Raw genomic sequence first — 23420 nt, forward strand, 5'->3', positions numbered from 1 at the left:
AGAACTACAAGATCAGAGGCGGTTGTCACGCCAAGTTTTCTTTCCCTTCTAGTTGTTTTCTTTCCCCCATTACAACTCTTTCTTTCTCCTCCTAAGATGGACTCGCCCCAAGAGACTGCAGTCCGTATTTTCCTGTTGACCCTGTTGTTGACTAGAGCAGTCTGTTTCAGTGAGAGTACCAGTGAGGTCGAGAAAGGATCTGGAATGGGTTCTGATGACCAGGATGGATTCATAGAATTGCAAGAGCAACACAATCACCGAGCAAAGGCGAGTATCAGAAAACGATCTGGTAGCCATGACACTAACAGACATTGTGAAGGATTGTTAGCTGAAGAGAATTGTTTAAGTAGGAATTGTGACAACATACTTGAGGACGGGTGCATCCAGAGATGTCAGTCCAGCATTAATATCAATATGGACCGTCATCCATTGAGTGACTATCACTCATTAGTGGGTAAGGTTTTAAACCAAACGGAATGCTGGGTGTGCTCACAAGTACCTCAAGGTCATAGAAAGTCAGGACTAGTGCCATACTCTTTAACGATAGATGAGGTACTTGAATTAAGGGGTGGGAGACCGGTGGACAAGAAATTTAATATTTCTAGGCCTCCTAGTTTGAAGCTCCACCAATATCATGTGGATAGGTCCTTAATATGTTTTAACATTTCCAATCCCCGAAAGCCGAGAAATTGGGAAGTGACATGGAACAACCGAACCATGACATTCTCACACAGAGCCGATAGAATGCCCATTGACTCAGAGCTTATACGCCAAATAGCCAACAGTGGAATATATTTCCAATATAGGTACACTCTAGGAAGTAGGCCCATGCGAGTTGGAGAAGTATCACCAGGATACTGTGCGCATATCATACAACCTGATACGTGTATTAGTCAGATAGGAGAATTAGGGATAGGATTTTTCACCTGGAAGGTTTGTAATATGGTGATGTCATATTCTGTCCCATATGTCCTCCCCGATGATGCATATTTCATATGTGGGAGGAAGGCGTATAAGTGGCTTGCCCGAAACTCAGAGGGATTGTGTTACATTGGAAGAGTGTTACCGGAAGTAATGACCATTACCCATGATAGAATGAAAGACGTTCACCGCAATGCTCAAGCTCCTTACACTCACACCCATTACGAACACATTGTAAAGAGACACCTTATAGATAGGACAGAGCATGCAGCCTCTGATTTGATCCACGAATCCACCGGGATTCAACTCCTGCTCGCGCTAGATATCACCCGTACCGCCAGAGGAGTTAAAACTTTTAGGTATATTACTGCGCTAGCGAACCTGATAGACAATATCACCGAGATGTATGATGACACCTTTAGATATACTGGGAGAGAATTGCAAGCTTACAAAACGGAACTGATCCAGCACAGGATGGTTCTCAATTACATCACAGCAGTGACAGGAGGGTATTGTGTGACCCTAGCAACTCAGTATGGAGTGAAGTGTTGTACGTATATCACAAACAGCACTGAGGACCCAACCGATGTCATAGATCAAAAGATGGACGATATCTTGCAATTGAAGTGGGAGTTCCGAATGAGACACAACCTTACCCTTGCTTCTGTGGGTAATGAACAGACCGGCTGGGTATCATGGTTGAACCCACGAAATTGGTTCTCAGGGTTAGGAGAATGGGCTCAAAATGTTATCGTTGCTGTAGGGAAATTCCTCTTATGTATCCTAGGAGTTGTCATAATGATTGGTTTGATATTCAGATGTGTTCGAATTTTAATGAATTGCAAGTGTAGTACCAAATTGATGAGTTTGAGGAGCGAGGGCATTGTAACAACAACTAGTTTAATTTATGACCCAGCAATCGAGACAATGTTGTGATAAAACGTGATTCCACGGTCCGTTTCTTTCACCCGTTTCTCCTTTGTTTTTCCCCAAGGTAAAAAGACACCGACTCGGTAGAAGATTTTGATGACCCATTATACAGACCATTGATGAACTTTGTCACAGCCATTTGATGAACTGTTAGAGACTTTAATTTTTATGGACACTTGAAGAGCTTTGCTTGCCATTCAGCAAAGATACAGCAATCCGGACAAGACTTCAACAAGACATCAACAAGACTCCAACAGACGCCCAAGGACGACCACATATATATATATTCATACGAATGCATTTATAACGCATGTTTCTTATCTTCATCTCTTCTATCTTCAGGTAGTGGCACACAGTCGACAGGTGATATAGACACATATATTATCACTCACATATTTTCCCCCTTCATGTATCATCAACTAATGTGCACCCCATTTGTTGGAACTAAAAGCCGAAAAGAGCTCGGTAGAGTTTGTTAGCCCACTTACAGACCCTTAATACGGGATAAGAAGGATTCAATGTATACTTCGCAATACCTCGAAGCTTATTTTTAGAACATGTACGGCACGATGATACATTACCCCTCAGACATGGATTTCATACATACATGCTTTTTACTATCTCACTAGGTCATACATTTCCCACCTTCTCCTCTCCTCCCTACTCCCAATCATAATAAGGTATTTCATGGTAATATATTTTTCTGCTTAATTGTTTAGATAGTGGCAGTTATTGTTGACTGCCAAAGGGTGGACTGTCAAAGTCGAAAAATATCCTGATACATATGCCTTGTACTAACCCCTCATGCACATGCCCGCTGCACGTGCACACGCCCTGCCGTGCGTGCACATATCCGCAATTTGCGTAAGATCGCTCCGGCGATCACGCGCGGTGTATGCGCATTTACGGTAGAGTTTGTAAGCGTCTAGCGGGCGACTCGATCATAACCTATTTTACCCATATAGAGTGTTTTATAGATAATATTCCCCTTAACAATGTCAGAAAGTATGTTTAGTTTAAACGGTTCTTGGACAGATAAATTCCTCTTTGCATGATAGGAAGGGTCAGATAAAGGTTGAACGGTGGTGTCTAGTATCCAGCTGTAGAGTATTTTAATAGTAACATTTCGGTGTTGGTTAGGAAGAGAATGCTCGCTCCTGCGCATAGTTATGTACAAAAGTAGTTTATAGATATTTACTGTATTTGCTGTTCATTACCCATGCGGCGGGAATCCTAAAGATACCTCCCACCTGAGCAGTTGGAGAAAGGCACAGCCCACCTGTTCGAACCTACCTATGACCTTTTGTTATAATGCAGAGACACATTCCTGTGTCCAATGAACCATGAGATTATAGGGACCATTGTATTGTTACTGTATGTTGTGTATATAAAGACCACCATTGCTTGTCCAGTCACTCACTCTCTCTGCAAGGTTTTCACATTGAAGGCTGAGGGCTGGATTCAGGACGTGCCTGCGAATCATTCCCACGTGTGTAAGTTCTCTGTAGCCATTTTGTTATCCTCTGTGTTTGCCATTTGTTCTCATTGTGTACTCATTCTGTTTTCTTGTGTTTGCGATCGTTCGCTATTGTTCATATTATTCCTCGTTATTCTGTTTAGATTTTGATGTTAGTTTTGTAGTGTATAAGCTGTACTGTTTTTCCCCTTTTTACACTAAAAGAATTATCCACGAGGGTGTTAGAGCCTAAGTGGTTTATAAATCCTAACCAGGTCTTGTGTTTTCACTAGTTACTGTAAAGGGTTTTCTGAGCGTCTCAATCGCTCAAACATCTTTTCATATTATCAAGGTTTATAAGCATTACATCGTTATAATATTTCATTGCCAAGTTTTAAAGTGTAAAGCATACCCTTACGGTGTGTTGTTACTAAGGGTTACTGTGTAACATTCTGTGAGCGTGCGTGTCGCTCGTGCGTCGCGCCCACGGCCTAGCGTCTGCAACGCTAGGTGCGTAACCTTACGGTACTCAGTGCGCCAATAGCATATTTAGTCCATAATAGAATATAGCTTAATGTTTATAATTAATAACTGACTTTATCACGTTATATAGACGACGTGTTGATTTTCTGGCGCGGTGAGATACAGGAGTTGAGTTAATTGATTGAATCACATAACCAGTCTGATAGTCCAGCCAAACTCACCATGACCAGTAGCCCAGTAGAAATCTGTTTTCCTTGACATTTCTATTAAACTACAGGAGGGCAAAATTACCACATGTCTTTACAGAAAGCCCACCGATCGCAATACGATTCTGCGATACGATAGTTTTCACCCTACATCTACCATTAGGGGCCTGCCATACTCTCAGTTTTTGAGAGTATGCAGGGCCAACAACAGTGACTCCATTAGGGCAAGTCAGTTGAAGGAGATGGAAAATAGATTTCTAGCAAGAGGTTATCCTCGGGCATTGGTACGATCAGTTCGTCAGAAAGCAGAAGCCGCACAGCAAGACATTTCAGTGAGGCCCAAGCACATTAAAGACATGTCCAAAATCATTCCTTGGGTGTGCGATTATGATGTGGCGAGCAGGGAGACGCAACAGCAACTTAGACAGCTATGGCCAATAGTGGCATCAGACCCTGATCTGAAGATGTTACATGATAAGCGCATCATGCCTAGTTACAAAAAAGGCAAAAGTATCAAGGATATTTTAGTCAAAACCGACATGGCAAAATTTAGAGTAAATCCCACACACTTTTTGACCAGGCGCAGTGGCTGTTTTAAATGTACCGGCTGCACAACATGTTCCCATATGTCACCAGGGACCACCATAGCCCACCCCTTTTCAGGGAAACATTACAAATCAAATGGCCACTCACATGCAGCACGAAGTTTGTAATTTATGCCATCATCTGCCCATGTGGGCGGTATTACATTGGCAAAACGGAATGCCAGTTCAAAATCAGAATGGCCCAGCATAGACTGGCCAACCGAAATGCTTTGGCATCAGGTAATGGCGATCAACCTGTGGCCAAAAATTTCGTGACTTTTAGACATTCTATGGCCACGTTCAAACATCGCATCATCGATCATGTCCCTGATTCGATACGAGGGGGTGATAGGGGCCGCAAGTTATTGCAGCTGGAGTCCATGTGGATTCACAGGCTGAATACTCTGAAACCCGGGGGTCTAAATGAAAATTTGGGGCTAATTAACTTCCTGTGATTTCCATCTGGCTAATAGTGTTCCAGCAAGAGCAGGTCTAGAAAGGTGATGTCATGCAGTCTGGGCGCTATGCGCGCATGCTGTCACCATCTTTTCATAAGCCACAGGGCTCTTATTGTTAAAGTGGTCAGGATGTTGGTGCCATATTTGATACATATCAGTAGGCCATTTTAACATTTGAGGTGTCATTATGCACATTATTCTTTGTACCTTTTGATATTTTCAATTGTTGTTTTTAACTGTTTTGCAGCTTGCACTAGCACTTTAACATGATTTGTCACTTTTATATTGACCTCCTAAGGTCATCTTATTTTGTCACTTATGTTAGTGTATGATATTATGTTTATTCACAGCAGACAGCGTTACCACGGTAACGCAGCTGGCTTCCGTGATGTGGCTCCAGAGCTCGCGGGACTTGTGGACGTCTGGGCGGAAGTGAGATACGCGGCCGGGAGGAGATGCTCGAACCTGTGAGTATGTCTCGAGCGGTTCCATGGTGACGCGGCTCGCTCCCGCGACGTCACTTCCGGCCCCGCCGAGGCGTCAGTGAGCCTGGCGGAAGTCCTGAGCGGGCGGCCGGAGAGTAACGCTGCAGCATGTGACTGAATGGGGTCAGGGGGTAAGTGTTTCTAACCTTATTTAAACACTTTTGTTTTGCACCACTGTTTTCCTGAAGAAGGGGACCAGGTCCCCGAAACGTTGATGTGATCTTTTGCACCATTTGCACAATTATATTATAGAAGTGAAAGTCTCCGAGTGCCCCCTCGTTTTTTTCATTATATATATATATATATATATATATATACAGTAAGAAGAAACAGGTGGCACTCACAGACTTGCAAGCAATGTTGAACAAACTCCATGCCGTGAAGTGTTTAATGGAAACAACAGGTGATGTGTCCCCGAAACGTCACCTGTTGTTTCCATTAAACACTTCACGGCGTGGAGTTTGTTCAACATTGCTTGCAAGTCTGTGAGTGCCACCTGTTTCTTCTTACTGTATGTGGGTGGACTAGCATGTCCACAAGGAAGGGCACCTCAGCCAGTTACTAGGAGGAGTGCCGGGGCAAATTCTGGATATATATATATATATATATATATATATATATGTATATATATATATATTTTTTTTTGCTGCATGAGTATTAATGGCTGTCTAGCGTCCTCTGCAGCCTGCTGTCTTCCTGGTGGCACTTTATTTTAATTATAGTACATATATATCCATGTGCATGCATATATACACATGTATATACATACATATAAACACACACACACATATATATATATATATATATATATATATACATGCGTATATATACGTGTACTGTATGTATGTATATCTATATCTATATATATCTATATATATATATATATATATATATATATATATATGTATGCATGTTTAATATGCTATGTGTATATGTGTGTATATAAACAGTTGTGCTCAGAAGTTTACATACCCTAGCAGAATTTGTGATTTTCTGGCCATTTGTCAGAGAATATGAATGATAACTCATAAACTTTTCTTTCACTCATGGTTAGTGGTTGGGTGAAGCCATTTATTGTCAAACAACTTTGTTTACTCTTTTTAAATCATAATGACAACAGAAACTACCCAAATGACCCTGATCAAAAGTTTACATACCCTGAAGATTTTGGCCTGATAACATGCACACAAGTTGACACAAACGGGTTTGAATGGCTACTGAAGGTAACCATCCTCACCTGTGATCTGTTTGCTTGTAATCAGTGTGTATAAAAGGTCAGTGAGTTTCTTGACTCCTGAAAGACCCTTGCATCTTTCATCCAGTGCTGCACTGACGTGTCTGGATTCTGAGTCATGGGGAAAGCAAAAGAATTGTCAAAGGATCTGCAGGAAAAGGTAATTGAACTGTATAAAACAGGAATTGCAATTGAGAATGGCAATCAGCAGTGTTCAAACTCTAATTAAGAAGTGGAAAATGAGGGATTCTGTGGAAACCAAGTCACGGTCAGGTAGACCAACAAAAATTTCAGCCACAACTGCTAGGAAAATTGGTCAGGATGCAAAGAAAAATTCACAAATAACTTCAGCTGAAATACAGGACTCTCTGAAAAAAAGTGGTGTGGTTGTTTCAAGAGGCACAATAAGGAGGCATTTGAAGAAAAATGGGCTGCATGGTAGAGTCGCCAGAAGAAAGCCACTACTACGCAAATGCCACAAAGCATCCCGCTTACAGTACTCCAAACAGCACAGAGGCAAGCCTCAAAACTTCTGGAACAAAGTAATTAGGAGTGATGAGACCAAAATGTAACTTTTTGGCCACAACCATAAACGTTACATTTGGAGAGGAGTCAACAAGGCCTATGATGAAAGGTACAGTATTCCTACTGTGAAACACGGAGGTGGATCGCTGATGTTTTGGGGTTGTGTGAGCTACAAAGGCACTGGAAACTTGGTCAAAATTGATGGCAAGATGAATGCAGCATGTTATCAGAAATACTGGAGGAAAATTTGCACTCATCAGCCCGGAAGCTGCGCATGGGACGTACTTGGACGTTCCAACATGACAATGATCCAAAACGCAAGGCCAAGTTGACCTGTCATTGGCTATAGCGGAATAAAGTGAAGGTTCTGGAGTGGCCATCTGAGTCTCCTGACCTCAATATTATTGAGCCACTCTGGGGAGATCTCAAACGTGCAGTTCATGCAAGACAGCCCAAGAATTTACAGGAACTGGACTCTGGAGGCTTTTTGCCAAGAAGAATGGGCAGCTTTACCATCTGAGAAAATAAAGAGCCTCATCCACAACTACCACAAAAGATTTCAAGCTGTCATTGATGTTAAAGGGGGCAATACACGGTATTAAGAACTGGGGTATGTAAACTTTTGATCAGGGTCATTTGGGTACTTTCTGTTGTAATTATGATCTAAAAAGAGTAAACGCAGTTGTTTGACAATAAATGGCTTCACCCAACCACTAACCATGAGTGAAAGAGAAATTTGTGAGTTATCATTCATACATCCATATTCTCTGACAAATGGCCAGAAAATCACAAATTCTGCTAGGGTATGTAAACTTATGAGAACAACTGTGCGTATATATATATATATATATATATATATATGTGTGTGTGTGTGTGTGTGTGTATATGCGGTATATATATGTGTGTGTGTGTATATATATATATATATATATATATATATGTATATATATATGTGTGTGTGTGTGTGTGTGTGTGTGTGTGTATGTATGTATGTATATATATATATATATATATATATATATATACACATACATATATACACACACACACACACACACACACACACACACACACACACACACACACAGACACACTAGTTTTACGGACCCAGCATATACTGGGAAACCTCAGTCCCCACCCCCGTGCTTGGCTCAACCCAGTTCTGGAAACCCCCCCATGCAAATTCTGCATTTGCCACTGTGTTCTAGAGGGGTAGAAGGTTAGACTTGGATGTGACTCTTCTACTTTTGCACAATGCGCCACAGTGTCTCAGATTGTTTTGCTCCGCGTCACACCTAGATGCACTTATAGTTCAGAGATGTCTCACCAAAGTGAATAGTAGTTGTGTTTGCTGGAGTGTAATCCTTTGTCACTTTTGTTCTATGTCAATCAGTAAATATAATTTGAATGTCAGTATTATGTTAAAATATGGAAATACAATTTATTGGTGCATATAAATGATGTCAGCAAAACACAATGCAATGCTAGAGAATGATAATCAAACAAGAATCAATACTCAACTTATATGTGGAAGTTCTTAAACACGCCCTTCGTATCTTCAATCATCTGAGGGAGATCCATCATCACAAATGACGCTCAGAATCGTCAGTCCAGTGACGGAACTATTGGTGGTGCAGGCGATGCATTGCACCGAGGCCCTCCACAATCAAGGACCCCACAGCTAGCCCCATGGCATGATAAGGAATCAGACGGTGACTGACTCATATACCATCTGACGCTGCACTGAGCTTAGAACTGGCCGCGGCCAGAGGAGAGGAGTATAATCTTTAACACAGTTACGGGGGGAGACTGAGAGTAGGAGGTGGAGGGAGTGGGACTTGGTAAGCCGTGGCCACGTAATTGCCAGGTGAAACGCATTGGCCATACCGCCTCCGCCTGCTGTCCGGAAACAGCACCTGATACTGGGGTAAATAACAAAGACACCTGCTTTCCCCCCATTGGCAAGATCTGTGCAGCTGCTACAATGAGGAGAGCGGTCTCAGAGACACAACACACCACCGGGGCTGACTGCGGCAAGTAGTTGCCAATCCAACAGTCACCTCAGCATTGCTGCTCACTTTCCTGCTCCTCACCTCCACCCAGCACCTCCATCTGTGATGTGTTATGTGTGTACCTGTGTGAGCTGCTGCCTGTAACCATCCAGTCTCCAAGGTACCACCCTACTTAGGGAGTACTCCTTTAACTGTCCGTCTGTCCCTGCTGTGTGAGCTGCTGTACCCAGCTTCCTGCTCCTCTGCCTCAGCCTGCAGAATGCACTACAACACCCACCCACCTTTGCAGGATGCACTCCTGTAGCCAGTCCCCAACCCCCCTCCATAGTGTATACCCCTGTTGCCAGGCTCCAGACACCCCTCATAGTGTTCACCGCTGTAGCCAGCCCCCAATTTCCCTATAGTGTGTACACCTGTGGTCAGGCTTAAACCACACCCCCCCATAGTGTGCACCCTGTAGCCAGCCCTCATATCTTCCTCATAGTGTGTACCCCTTTAGTCAGCCTCTGAACCCCCATGTAATGTGCACCTCTGTAGCCAGGCTCGAGTGTCATGATCCGGGTATCTGGACGCCATTACTTGCCTTTCAGATGCCTTCTGAGGCTGGCTCAGCGTTCCAGGGCCGGATCTCATCTGTGTTCCTGATGTCCACACTATGCATGTCCCTCCTGTCACTCTGAGACGCTGTCACAGCGGCGCCATGTTTGAATCTAGCATGGCGTCTCCTGTCCTCCGCCGCCGCTCCTGTGTTACAGTATGTAGGTTGTCAGAGTGGTGCCCCATGCCTGCCGCGGCCTCCGATGTCATCCATGTGTCTCTGGGTGCAGTTGTCAGTTTGGCGTCTCCTGTCCTCCGCGGCCGGCACCGCCATTACTGTTATGATTCCACATGTTTTTCAAAACCAGCTTTCCCTCCAAGTACTAACGTGGGCGCAGCCATGTGCGCAGCCATGTTTGCCTTAGTCACATGTTCAGTCTCCACCAATCTGCTACACAGTGAACCTGCATGATTGGCCAGCCAATGCCTGCCCTGCAGCAGGTATAAGTATCCTGTGCCTGAACCAGGAAATGGTCAGTGCTTTGAATGTCAAACCTTGTTCCAGTGTCTCTTCCCTGTGGTTGTTTTTCCAGGTTCCAGCTCCTGTCTCCAGCAGCTACTACGAGACCCGCACCTGCTTTCCATCTTGCGGTGCAGCCTGACTCTGCAGCCCTCCGTGGCTATTCCAGCTTCTAGCTACTATCATCTGCTTCCAGCGGTCAGCTTACAGCAGTATTCACTTTCTTCAAAGTGCCGGTGTTACTCCAGCGGATCCCTACTTACCAGCAGTATCCACTACCACCGGTAACCTCTACACTACTCTCCTGTTTCCACTCTCCCTAGCATCTTACAGTATCTACTCCGTGTCTTCATCACCTGTCTGGTTCCATCCAGCATCCACTCCGTGTCTTCATCACCTGTCTGGTTCCATCCAGCATCCACTCTGTGTCTTCATCACCTGTCTGGTTCCATCCAGCATCCACTCCGTGTCTTCATCACCTGGCTGATTCCATCCAGTATCTACAACAGTCTGTTCAAGTTACCAACTACATCTATATGTCCACTGGCGTGTTCCGCGGCTATCTTCACTACTACAGCCAGGCCTGGTAAGGTTAATCCATCAAGGGACTTTAACATCTATTCCTTAACCTACCAGTGCTCTGTGATACCTTCCATGGTTACAAGTGATCCAGGAACTGTATTATATGCCACTTGCTTTTATCAACTGTGAATACTGTTGTTATACACGGAGTCTGTTAATAAAACCTTTTATTAACTTTTAACCTGGTTGTCAAGGTCACACCTTCGGGTAATCTTTTACACTTACATGTCCAGGGGTCTGATTAAACCCTCCAGGTTTAATTTCATTCCAGCCCCTACAACTGAGGCTTCCTCCTGTCAGCCAAAACCCTCAGTTGTGACATCGAGCCGCCCACCTTAGCCAGCCTCCAAACCCCTCTCCCTGAAATGTGCACTCCTGTTGCCAGCCTCCAAACTCCCCTCCCCATACTATGCACCTCTGCGGTCATGACGTCACATTGCACAGCCACGTATTTGTTGTCACACGTGCTACTGGCGTGAGGAGGTGCGAGCGGTGTTGCAGCTTTCCTAGCACTGAAGGCATCAGGTCTGGGTGTTGGTGGACATACAGTAGTTATTGCGGAGGCCAGTTGAAAGAAAGCAGGGCAGCTGCAGCCAGGAAAACCCTAAACCAGGTAAATACCTTGCTGCCTTCTGCTCTGACTGGCTATAGTGCACTGTGGACGTTACAGCTCTCACTCTCTCTTTCTCTGTGTCATTTCCGCTATTCCTTTCCTTCTATCTCCCTCTATACCTCTTCTTTCTCTCGTCTCCCCTCTATTCCTCCAATCTCCCCCTATTCCTTCCCCTTTCCTGCTCTCGCCCACTGTTCCTCCACTCTATCTCCCATCTCCCCATGTTCCTCCTTTTCTCTCTCCCTTTTACTCCCTCTCCCTTCTCCCCCATTCCTCATCTTACTCTCTGACACCTCCCTCTATTCCTTATTTTGCTCTCTGTCATCTCCCCCTATTCTTACTCTCCCTCTCTCTCTTACTCTCCCCAATACCTCCTCCTCTCTCTCCTATCTCCCCCTATACCTTTTCCTCTCTCTCCCTTCTCCCCCTATTACTCCTCTCTCCATACTCCCCCAACTCTCTCTTTTCCTCCTCTCACTCATCTTCCACTAATCCTCATCTGTATTCCTATTTCTCCTTTCTCCATATTCCTCCTTTCACTCTCCTGTTTCCCCCTTTTCCTCCTATCTCTATCTCTCGCCCATCTCCCCCTATTCCTTCTCTCTCACACGTCCCTCCCTATTCCTCCTCTCTCTCTCCCATCTCCCTCTATTCCTCCTCTATCTGGGAGCATGTAGAGTCCCTAATTTGGAGTTGGAAGGGGAGCACATAGCATTTTGTTGTAGCTGGGCCCACCACTCACTAGTTCTGCCACTGAGTCATTCATCGCAGAAATACCAAACTAATGGCCCGATTCAGGTTGGATCACAATAAGCGATCGAACCAATTTCATACAGGGTAGACTATCATTTGAAACCACTGTTAACAAAGAGTGTGCTGGAAAGCCTTGGTGTATTTGTGTGAAAATAACACTTTGGCTCTGTGCATTGATTTTATGTCAAAAATAATGTAATTTAGACTATTTTTAATTTTTAAACACAATTTTATTCAGTTCACATATCCCCTTTTATGTCATATCCATTATTTTTATAATATTCTGTTTTATAGTTTTGTTTCTTTGTCAACTTTTTTTTTAAAAAGTAGAAGAGTGCAACTGATGGGATGAACATGCATGGAATAGCCACCAACAGAACACAAATCGTTAGAACCCAGCCAGGATAATCTTCTATCTTCTTCATAGGGAATTTATCCTGTAGGAGCAGAAAACAAATATCATACATAGAACATGCAGTCTAATGTGCTCACTTTATTTCTGCTTTAGTTCCTTGCCAATATACTGTACATCTGCTCTGCATTGTAGCTCCAAACTAATTGTACGTTGAGCACTATAACAAAACGTTCCTCTTGGTTTACAGTCCTAGCCAAATTAGCAATACTGATAATAAACATCAGCTAACATTATTTACTACCAGTATCTCCCATAGATTTGGATTTTATGTATTTTGAATGTAAGAATATTTGCATCTTGTTAAAGCAGTTATTTATTCTCCATGCCCTTTTATGCATTGTCATCATCAATCGGTTCACTATTGTCAACTCGTATTGCAACATTTCTTATTTTCATCTGCCTTTTGTCTTCTTAATTACAATAAATATTTTTTATTTCATTACCTAATATATTCAGTTCGTATATCATTTAATTTATATTTATTTTCATTTGAAATCAGCACTATATTCACCTACCAGCTCAAAATTATCTTTTGGATAAGTTTCTTTGTCTCACTGCTCAGCACTCCATGGCAACAAACCAGGGGTGTAATCAGAATTCTGTGGGCCCCATAGCAACATATTGAAGGGGCACTGAACGAATGCTTCTCTTCTCCTTAAGACACCTCTCCGCAACAGTTATTAATTTTATGCCCCATATTACTAACCTAGCTCCTTTTCTGAACCATAGTAGCACCCTATATATTAATAATTAATATTATACCCCATAGTAGTGTCTAGTGTATTTTATAAATCATAGTATTTCCCTAGTTTACATAATGTCACATTGTAGGGCTGCTAGTACGCATTGTGACACACAGTATTCCAAATTCATATTATGACATAGTGTCCCCAGCTCATATTATGCCACATTTCAGTGCCCTCCAGTTCAAACGATGCCACGTTACAGTGCCCCAGTTTATATTATGCCACATTATAGTGCCTCCATTTCATATTGTGCCACATTACAGTGCCCCAGTACTTATTGTGTAACATTATAGTGCACTCCACATTACAATGAGTATATCAGATTATGACACATTACAGTGCCCTCCAGTTCATATTGTGCCACATTACAGTGCCCCCGTACCATTATAACATCCACCACTCACACCTCTCACTGATGGTGTAATGTCACACAATTCAGCCTGGGCAATGGATAGACACAATTGCTAAAATAAGTACATCTGGGAAATTGGTACAGTATGCAACTTTTTAACCTGGGTCCAGGCCCTCGTAAGCCACTGGGTCCCATTGCAATGTCACTCCTTGCACACTATTTAGTTATGCCCATGCATCAAACACCTGAGAACATCTTGGAGATCCCTTGAAATAATCAGAATAAGATGTAGGTGGAAATGTACTACTGTAAATAGAGTTTTGGCAATATTGTCGTGATTGCTGGATTTTCCTATTAGGATTTACTAAGTTCAAAACCCTCTGCAAAAACTCTGAGAATCTACACTTTAGAACACAATTTGCTTACCCTATTTCCAACCCACTGAAAGTATAGATATACCTAAAAAAGTCCTGATGTGAAGGTCTGGTCACATGTGGACTGTGCCATGGGAATGAATGGAAGCAGTCTGATTGGTCAGTGTGGGGGAACTGTCGGGCTCTGACAAATTAGAGTGATCCCATTCACTCTTATGGCATTAGGACCTCTTTAGAGGTAGTAGTTTGTCACATATGGTTTATTATTTTGCCACATTTGTTGGAGGTCTACATGGAATAGGGAGGACCCTTTCTCAAAAAGATCTGAGTAAGTAATAAGGTGGTGTACAAGGGATTGTGAGGGACTATTTTTTTATTTTTTTCCCTATGGTGTGTGTCCTGTTATTATTCTCTTTTTGTTTTGCAGGTGCACTACAGGTGATAATGGGCCATGTCTTCAAGTACCAGCATGCCCTGGCAGCCATTTAAGTTGAGCATGACATGGCTAGCTGGAACATGTAGTGCACCAACAAATTGCACAATTATTGTTTTTACTCAAACATATTTATTAACGCAACACCCCTCATCCAAGGTCAGAAAGGGTTGGGCCCCTGCATTCCGGCAACCCTGGCTGGTGGAGAAACAGGGAGGGGGTGGGGGAGGGGGTGTTTGCCCAATTTTCCAATACTGTTCTAGTTTGGGATAGGACTCATTAACAATTTAGGGTTACCCCCACACTATTTTCACTACATTTATTCTGGAATGCATGCAGCAATATCATTGTTTTGAAACCAATGGGCATTGATGGCAGTTTACAAAACTGTATCAAATGCATTGTTTATTAAATACTGTGTGTGGTGCCCATTAATTTCTAAATGCCACTGAGTAAATTTATCACGTATTCTCCAATTACTTGCAGTTCCTCTACAATGGGTAGAATGTAAGTACAGTACAGTATAACTTTACTTTTCATCATTGCATAAAGAGTGGTTGAACTATTTTGATACAGGGACCTCCTAACCAAACCTTTGCTGTGCCTACCTTACATTTAGATTAAAGGGATTTGTAAAGATGTAAGAAAATGATAGGGAAAGCTGATAACAAGTTGAAGGTCTGTGCAAGTGGATAGCTTGTTTTGGGGGGGATATATGTCCTTTAGGAGACTATCTTGAGTCTAATTTTCCACATGACAAACACGTCTGCTCTCCCCTCTTGTGTGGGGAAAGCCAGCATTCAGAACATCTAAAATGTCATCATTAAAACCATCTATTGAATGCTTTATTACTACAGTTTCATAATTACTAGAAAAAATATAAGAGCTTAGGAATCGGTTCATCCTAGGGGACAATCTCAAATATTAATTGAATGAAGAAAAGTTGTGGTTTTTGTTCATTTAAAATATGTCAAGAAATAAACTACATATGAAGATCTGATATTTGAAAACAAATTTAACTATGATAGAGGTACCAAAACATCAGTCTATTGAAACACTTCAAACACAAACCTCTTTTGGATCTACATTTGCAGAAGACATGAAAATAAGTCTTTTAATCCACATGACCCGACAAAAAGTCCAAAATTATGTTTATACCTTACAGAGCCAAGACATAAATTGATTATGAAGAATAGGAAATCCTGCACTAAAAATATGTTTAGTGTTAGTAATTTTAGAGAATGTGTATATCCCATTGTTATGTAATAAGTATGTTCTTGTTAATTGGTATTCCGGTACTACCCACTGGTTCAATGAGTAAATGAAAATGTAAGAAGAAAAAAAGAAAAGCAGTTTGCTGATGGGTGCACTCTTTCCCTATCACATGTAATAACGTGTAATATTTTATTAAAATTGTTTACTTTATTTCCATATTTTTAAGATAATTTTTTTTCCATATATCTAAGAGTCCGATACCCATGCGGAGCTCAATCCTTTTATTAGTATTCCAAATGTAGTATCATAATGACCCTACATTAGGGTCATGATAAGCAAAGTATAACATTTCATAACAACAACATCAAAAAGTGATAGAAAAATAAATCAAAATGTTAGTATACAAAAATAAATAAAGATTAAAAACAAGCCATGTGCCGTCTCGTATTCTCATGTATCACTATTATAGTCTTTTATTGAGTTCAGGTATTCCTGTGCTCTGATTGTTTATGTATAATTTAAGTAATAATAATAATAATAATAATATATTTTGAATGTGCCATCACTGTGTTCTCTTGTCTTATTCTTCTTTCTTTTATGTAATTGTACTGTATTCTCGGTGGGATATCATATAAGGTAAAAACTAATTAGATTCTCTCCATTTGTGATCTAATGCTTATGTATATTATTTCCAATAAATTGATTTTTAAAGTTAACTGTTTCTATTATTAAATTTGACTTGGAAATGGATGCAGTTATGCTGGTATATCTGTTATCAAACTCATCGATGTACACATGTTTTCACGTTGGGTTAAATCAGCTACGGTTTCTTATTCAGTTCGCCATTACACCCTTTTGAACTCACACCTGCAAAGGTGAGGGTGATTCTTCCATCTGTTAAAACTGACAAAAATTCCTTGGCTGTATCTCGATATATTCTTTTATAATGTTCATGTGACCATATTAAATTTTATTATTTATTTTTAATAAAAGTTTTTGTCATCATGTCTAATTAGGCCTTTTGGCCATCTTTTCAGGGGTATCTTTGGCGTGAGGGTATATTTGCAGGTGACATCATATGTAAAAACCAAACAAACCCACACCTGGAAGGATTGTTTGCTGAACACATATGAAAATCAGATTCAATTGGTTTCTGTCTCTCTCTCTCTCTCTCTCTCTCTCTCTCTCTCTCTCTCTCTCTCTCTATATATATATATATATATATACTGCTCAAAAAAATAAAGGGAACACTTAAACAACACAATGTAACTCCAAGTCAATCACACTTCTGTGAAATCAAACTGTCCACTTAGGAAGCAGCACTGATTGACAATCAATTTCACATGCTGTTGTGCAAATGGAATAGACAACAGGTGGAAATTATAGGCAATTAGCAAGACACCCCCAATAAAGGAGTTGTTCTGCAGGTGGTGACCACAGACCACTTCTCAGCTCCTATGCTTTCTGGCTGATGGTTTGGTCACTTTTGAAAGCTGGCGGTGCTTTCACTCTAGTGGTAGCATGAAATGGAGTCTACAACCCACACAGGTGGCTCAGGTAGTGCAGCTCATCCAGGATGGCACATCAATGCGAGCTGTGGCAAGAAGGTTTGCTGTGTCTGTAAGCGTAGTGTCCAGAGCATGGAGGCGCTACTAGGAGACAGGCCAGTACATCAGGAGATGTGGAGGAGGCCATAGGAGGGCAACAACCCAGCAGCAGGACCGCTACCTCCGCCTTTGTGCAAGGAGGAACAGGAGGAGCACTGCCAGAGCCCTGCAATATGAGGGCCCGACATCCACAGGTGGGGGTTGTGTTTACAGCCCAACACCGTGCAGGACGTTTGGCATTTGCCAGAGAACACCAAGTTGGCAAATTCGCCACTGGCGCCCTGTGCTCTTCACAGATGAAAGCAGGTTCTCACTGAGCACATGTGAAAGATGTGAAAGAGTCCGGAGACGCCAAGGAGAACGTTCTGCTGCCCTTCAACATCCTCCAGCATGACCGGTTTGGCAGTAGGTCAGTAATGGTGTGGGGTGGCATTTCTTTGGGGGCCGCACAGCCCTCCATGTGCTCGCCAGAGGTAGCCTGAGCCATTAGGTACCGAGATGAGATCCTCAGACCCCTTGTGAGACCATATGCTGGTGCGGTTGGCCCTGGGTTCCTACTAATGCAAGACAATGCTAGACCTCATGTTGCTGGAGTGTGTCAGCAGTTCCTGCAAGATGAAGACATTGATGCTATGGACTGGCCGCCCGTTCCCCAGACCTGAATCCAATTGAGCACATCTGGGACATCATGTCTCGCTCCATCCACCAATGCCACGTTGCACCATAGACTGTCCAGGAGTTGGCAGATGCTTTTGTCCCGGTCTGGGAGGAGATCCCTCAGGAGACCATCCGCCAGCTCATCAGGAGCATGCCTAGGCATTGTAGGGAGGTCATACAGGCACGTGGAGGCCACAGACACTAGTGAGCCTCATTTTTACTTGTTTTAAGGACATTACATCAAAGTTGGATCATCCTGTAGTGTGTTTTTCCACTTTAATTTTGAGTGTGACTCCAAATCCAGACCTCCATGGGTTAATAAATTTGATTTCCATTGATAATATTTGTGTGATTTTGTTGTCAGCACATTCAATTATGTAAAGAACAAAGTATTTAATAAGAATATTTCATTCATTCAGATCTAGGATGTGTTGTTTAAGCGTTCCCTTTATTTTTTTGAGCAGTGTATATTATACAGTATATCTCTATCTATCTAGATTGATAGATGTACAGACACACACAGCAGTAGCAGCTAACCTCCTATACCGCAGACCCCCCCCCCCCCCCCCAATACATATGAGTAGTGTGAACTCCCCTTTCCCGTCCACAGAGGTGGCCAGAAACCCCATACATTACACAGGAGTGGCAGAAATTTCGCCACCTTTCTCCTTCACAGCCGAGGAAGTGGCCAGTGAATCTCCCTTGCCCCACCATACATGAGCAGCAGCAGCAGGCAGTCTGCGTGTCTACCCTTAATAGTAGTAGCAGCGGCGGTGGCAAGCGCATCCCCCATACCCGACTATACACATGAGCACCCAGCGCCGGCAAGCTCCTCCGTCCTCAGAGACACACTCAGCGGCATCTCTCTCCTACCCCGTCCTACAAGAAACACAGCAGCCAGCATTTTCCCCTTACTTTCCCACCCCGCAGCACACACACTGTAGCAGTCTTTACTAATCCCACCTCCGCCTCCCGGAGCAGTAACTGGCCTCTCTGACCTCCAGAGGAGAGCAGCGGTAGATGGGCAGGCACCCACCACCGCCGTTCCCTCCCTCCATCTCACTCCATGGTAGCAGCCATCAGTAAACCTCATCCCCCATCCCCCGCAACAAGCAGGGATCTAATGACAGCGTTGTCTGTGAATGGTTATACCTGCAGCCGCCACTAGCTAGCGCAATCTGTGAAAGAAAGATACATTTTTCAGTATGAAAGATGAAGTGGTGCCCTCAAGTGGCTGGAACCTATATGCAGCTGCCTAAAGCTGCCTAATGGTGGCGCCGGCCCTGACTGTGAGCCACATTTCTAAACCTGCTACATTTGTATCTATTGCACCACAGGCACTGCTGTACTATTTAGATAACCACTGACACAAGACAGCTTAGAATAAACCTGTCTCATTCTGGAATTATTTCCCAATATATTATATTTCCCAGCACACTGCTGACCAGGTTTAAACAGCTGATATAATAGTGTCTTTTAGGATAATAAGATGGTATTTATTTTAAGAAGGGTATCAATTGAATGTAATTATATGCACATAAGTAATACATTACTACTGTGCAATCACTGGGGTTTATACACATAATACCAACATTGCTTTATGAATAAAGTAGTGGTTTATTATGTTTTACATATGCACGGATAATAACTGTTTACTAATGTGTAACTAACAATAAAAGTTTTTTTTTAATATATCTCCAGCACGTGTTCTTATATATATGTGATGCCTTTTTGCAGTTGGGATACTTTAATATTGTAATATCCTCCCATTAGGCTGCTATATCTGGCTAGAAACAATTAAATTCTGATATACACTTTATTATATTCCTCTTTCTATCACTCCATACTCATGTGGTAATAATAGAACTATATCAGAATGTCACAAATTACTTCTGACCACTAATCTTTCTTTATTTTTATACATAAACATTTTGTTTCGTTTTTCTATCACTTTTTTCTATTGCTGTTATTAAATTTTATACTTCGCTTAGCATGACCCTAATGGAGGGTCATTATGATACTACATGTGGAATACTAATAAAAGGACTGAGCTCCACATGGGTATCGGACTCTTAGATATATGGGGGGAAAAAAAGTCTCTAAAAAATATAGAAATAAAGTAAACAATTTCAATAAATTATTACACGTTATTACATGTTCTAGGGAAAGAGTGCACCCATCAGCAAACTGATTTTCTATTTTTCTTCTTACATTTTCAGAGCTAAAACATAGGCAGTAAAATGGGACAGGGGAGCTAGAATTAATGGCAGAGTATTCTGGTCCCCGGAATCATTCCAAATTTGCATCTTATGTCCAATAACCAGGGTGTCCAGAACAGTGTAAAGAACAATCCTTTCTTTGTTTCTGTTGTAACTAGAATGCACCAGAAGGCAGAGCCGGCCCTAACCAACATGATGCCCTAGGCAAGATTTTGTCTGGTGCCCCCAAGCACCACCGCTAGTTCCGCCTATGACCCTGCACCCCTTTCCCAGCACCATCACCCCTCACCCATAGCAGTCCTTATTTTGGTGTTCCTACCCCCTATATTTTAAATAGGAACAGTGTGCACATTCGGTGCACAACCCTAAAAGGGGTGTGTTTTTGGTAGCAAGGGGCATTGCCACACAATAGCACCCCTAGTTCAAATTACGCCACACAGTAGTGTAACTTTATTCACATTTTATCATTCGATAGTGTCCCTTATTCACATCACATCACACAGTAGTACCACTTTACCTTATATACATTACTCCTCACCAGGGGCGCTTTAAGAGAGGAGGGGGGGGCCCGGGTGCAGCCTCCTCCGTTCGGGCCACCCCCTCTCTGCCGGCAGCTCTGAGAGTCTGAGCACTCAGACTCTACTACGCATGCGCAGATCTCCGGGAAAATGGTGTGGCGGCCATTTTCCATGATATTTCTCTACTGCACATGCGCAGAACTGGGCCATTTTCACAGAGTTTTGATACCGCCGTGGACATTGCCACGGGACTCCGGAGGGGTGAGTATTTAGAAAATGGGTGCAGCGTATGCAGTGGGGGCCCCCTCTGGACTCAGGGGCCCGTGTGCACCACACACACTGCACCCATTATAAAAACGCCAGTGCTCCTCACAGTAGTGCTCCTTATTCACATTACATCACTCTAAATTGCTCCTTATTCACATTATACCACACCATATTACTCTTTATTCACAGACCACACAGTAGTGCCCTTACTATATGTAATGCCACACAGTAGAACACCTTATACACATAATGCCACACATTAATAATGCCTTTATACACATAATACCACACAGTAATGCCCCTTACACATATGACACACATTATTAATGTCCTTATAAACATAATGCACCTTACACATTATGGCAACCTTTATTAATGCACTTATACACATATTGTTCCTTACACATATGCCACACTTTATTAATGCCCTTATACACATAATGACACACATACTGTAATGTCCCTTACACATATGCTGCACATTATCATTGCCCTTATACACATGACACACATAGTACCCCTTAAACATGTGCTGGACATTTTTAATGCCCTTATACACATAATGACACACATAGTGCCCCATACACATTTGCTGCACATTATTAATGCATTTATACACATGACACGTATAATGCCCCTTACACATATGCCGAACACTATTACACAACCAACCCACTCTCACACAGCACTCACACGACCGCTAACACTGTGACCTCTACATTTGCTTGGATACATATGTGTCCTCATAAATGCCTCAATGCGCCATGCAGCAGGAGATGGCTGGCATGAGTCAGATAGCAGCTCTGCTAATGTTGGGTGCCTTTTTTGTCGGATTCTCGCGAGGCTCGGATTCTATCGCGAGACTCGGATTCTATATAAGGAGACGCGCGTCGCCGCCATTTTCACACGTGAATTGAGATTGATAGGGAGAGGACGTGGCTGGCGTCCTCTCCATTTAGATTAGAAGAGAGAGAGTGAGATTGAGACAGAGACACTTGATTTACTGGAGCTTAGGAGTACTTAGAGAGTGCAGAGTTTACTAGTGACTGACCACTGACCAGTGACCACCAGTGCAGTTTTATTTAATATAATCCGTTCTCTGCCTGAAAAAAACGATACACAGTGACTCAGTCACATACCATATCTGTGCTCAGCCCAGTGTGCTGCATCATCTATGTATAATATCTGACTGTGCTCACACAGCTTAATTGTGGGGGAGACTGGGGAGCAGTTATAGGTTATAGCAGGAGCCAGGAGTACATATTATTAAAATTAAACAGTGCACACTTTTGCTGCAGGAGTGCCACTGCCAGTGTGACTGACCAGTGACCTGACCACACTGACCACCAGTATAGTATACTATATTGTGATTGCCTGAAAAAGTTAAACACTCGTCGTGTGACTTGTGTGGTTTTATTCTATAAAAAACTCATTCTGCTGACAGACAGTGTCCAGCAGGTTCGTCATTATATAATATATACCTGTCCGGCTGCAGTAGTGATATATATATATATTTTTTATATCATTATTTATCATCCAGTCGCAGCAGACACAGTACGGTAGTTCACGGCTGTAGCTACCTCTGTGTCGGCACTCGGCAGTCCATCCATAACTGTATACCACCTACCCGTGGTTTTTTTTTTCTTTCTTCTTTATACATACTACATCTCATTATCATCCAGTCTATATTAGCAGCAGACACAGTACAGTACGGTAGTCCACGGCTGTAGCTACCTCTGTGTCGGCACACGGCAGTCCATCCATAATTGTATACCACCTACCCGTGGTTTTTTTTTCTTCTTTATACATACTACATCTCATTATCATCCAGTCTATATTAGCAGCAGACACAGTACAGTACGGTAGTCCACAGCTGTAGCTACCTCTGTGTCGGCACTCGGCAGTCCATCCATAATTGTATACCACCTACCCGTGTTTTTGTTTTCTTTCTTCTTTATACATACTACATCTCATTATCAACCAGTCTATATTAGCAGCAGACACAGTACAGTACAGTAGTCCACGGCTGTAGCTACCTCTGTGTCGGCACTCAGCAGTCCGTCCATAATTGTATACCACCTACCCGTGGTTTTTTTTTCTTTCTTCTTTATACATACTACATCTCATTATCATCCAGTCTATATTAGCAGCAGACACAATACAGTACGGTAGTCCACGGCTGTAGCTACCTCTGTGTCGGCACTCGGCAGTCCATCCATAATTGTATACCACCTACCCATGGTTTTTTTTTTTCTTCTTTATACATACTACATCTCATTATCATCCAGTCTATATTAGCAGCAGACACAGTACAGTAC

General features: G+C 42.5%; 1 protein-coding gene across 1 annotated transcript in view; it reads right to left on the reverse strand.

Moving 5' to 3' along the window:
- Positions 1–12538: 12538 nt before the first annotated feature.
- LOC134929601 (sodium-dependent neutral amino acid transporter B(0)AT3-like) overlaps positions 12539–23420 on the reverse strand; it is a 219403-nt gene continuing 208521 nt past the window's right edge. The window contains exon 12 of the mRNA XM_063925188.1: positions 12539–12736. Within this exon, the coding sequence (XP_063781258.1) occupies positions 12539–12736 (198 nt within the window). The remainder of the gene's footprint in view (positions 12737–23420) is intronic.

The sequence above is a fragment of the Pseudophryne corroboree genome, chromosome 5 (assembly GCF_028390025.1).
Source record: "Pseudophryne corroboree isolate aPseCor3 chromosome 5, aPseCor3.hap2, whole genome shotgun sequence".
Taxonomy (NCBI): Eukaryota; Metazoa; Chordata; class Amphibia; order Anura; family Myobatrachidae; genus Pseudophryne; species Pseudophryne corroboree.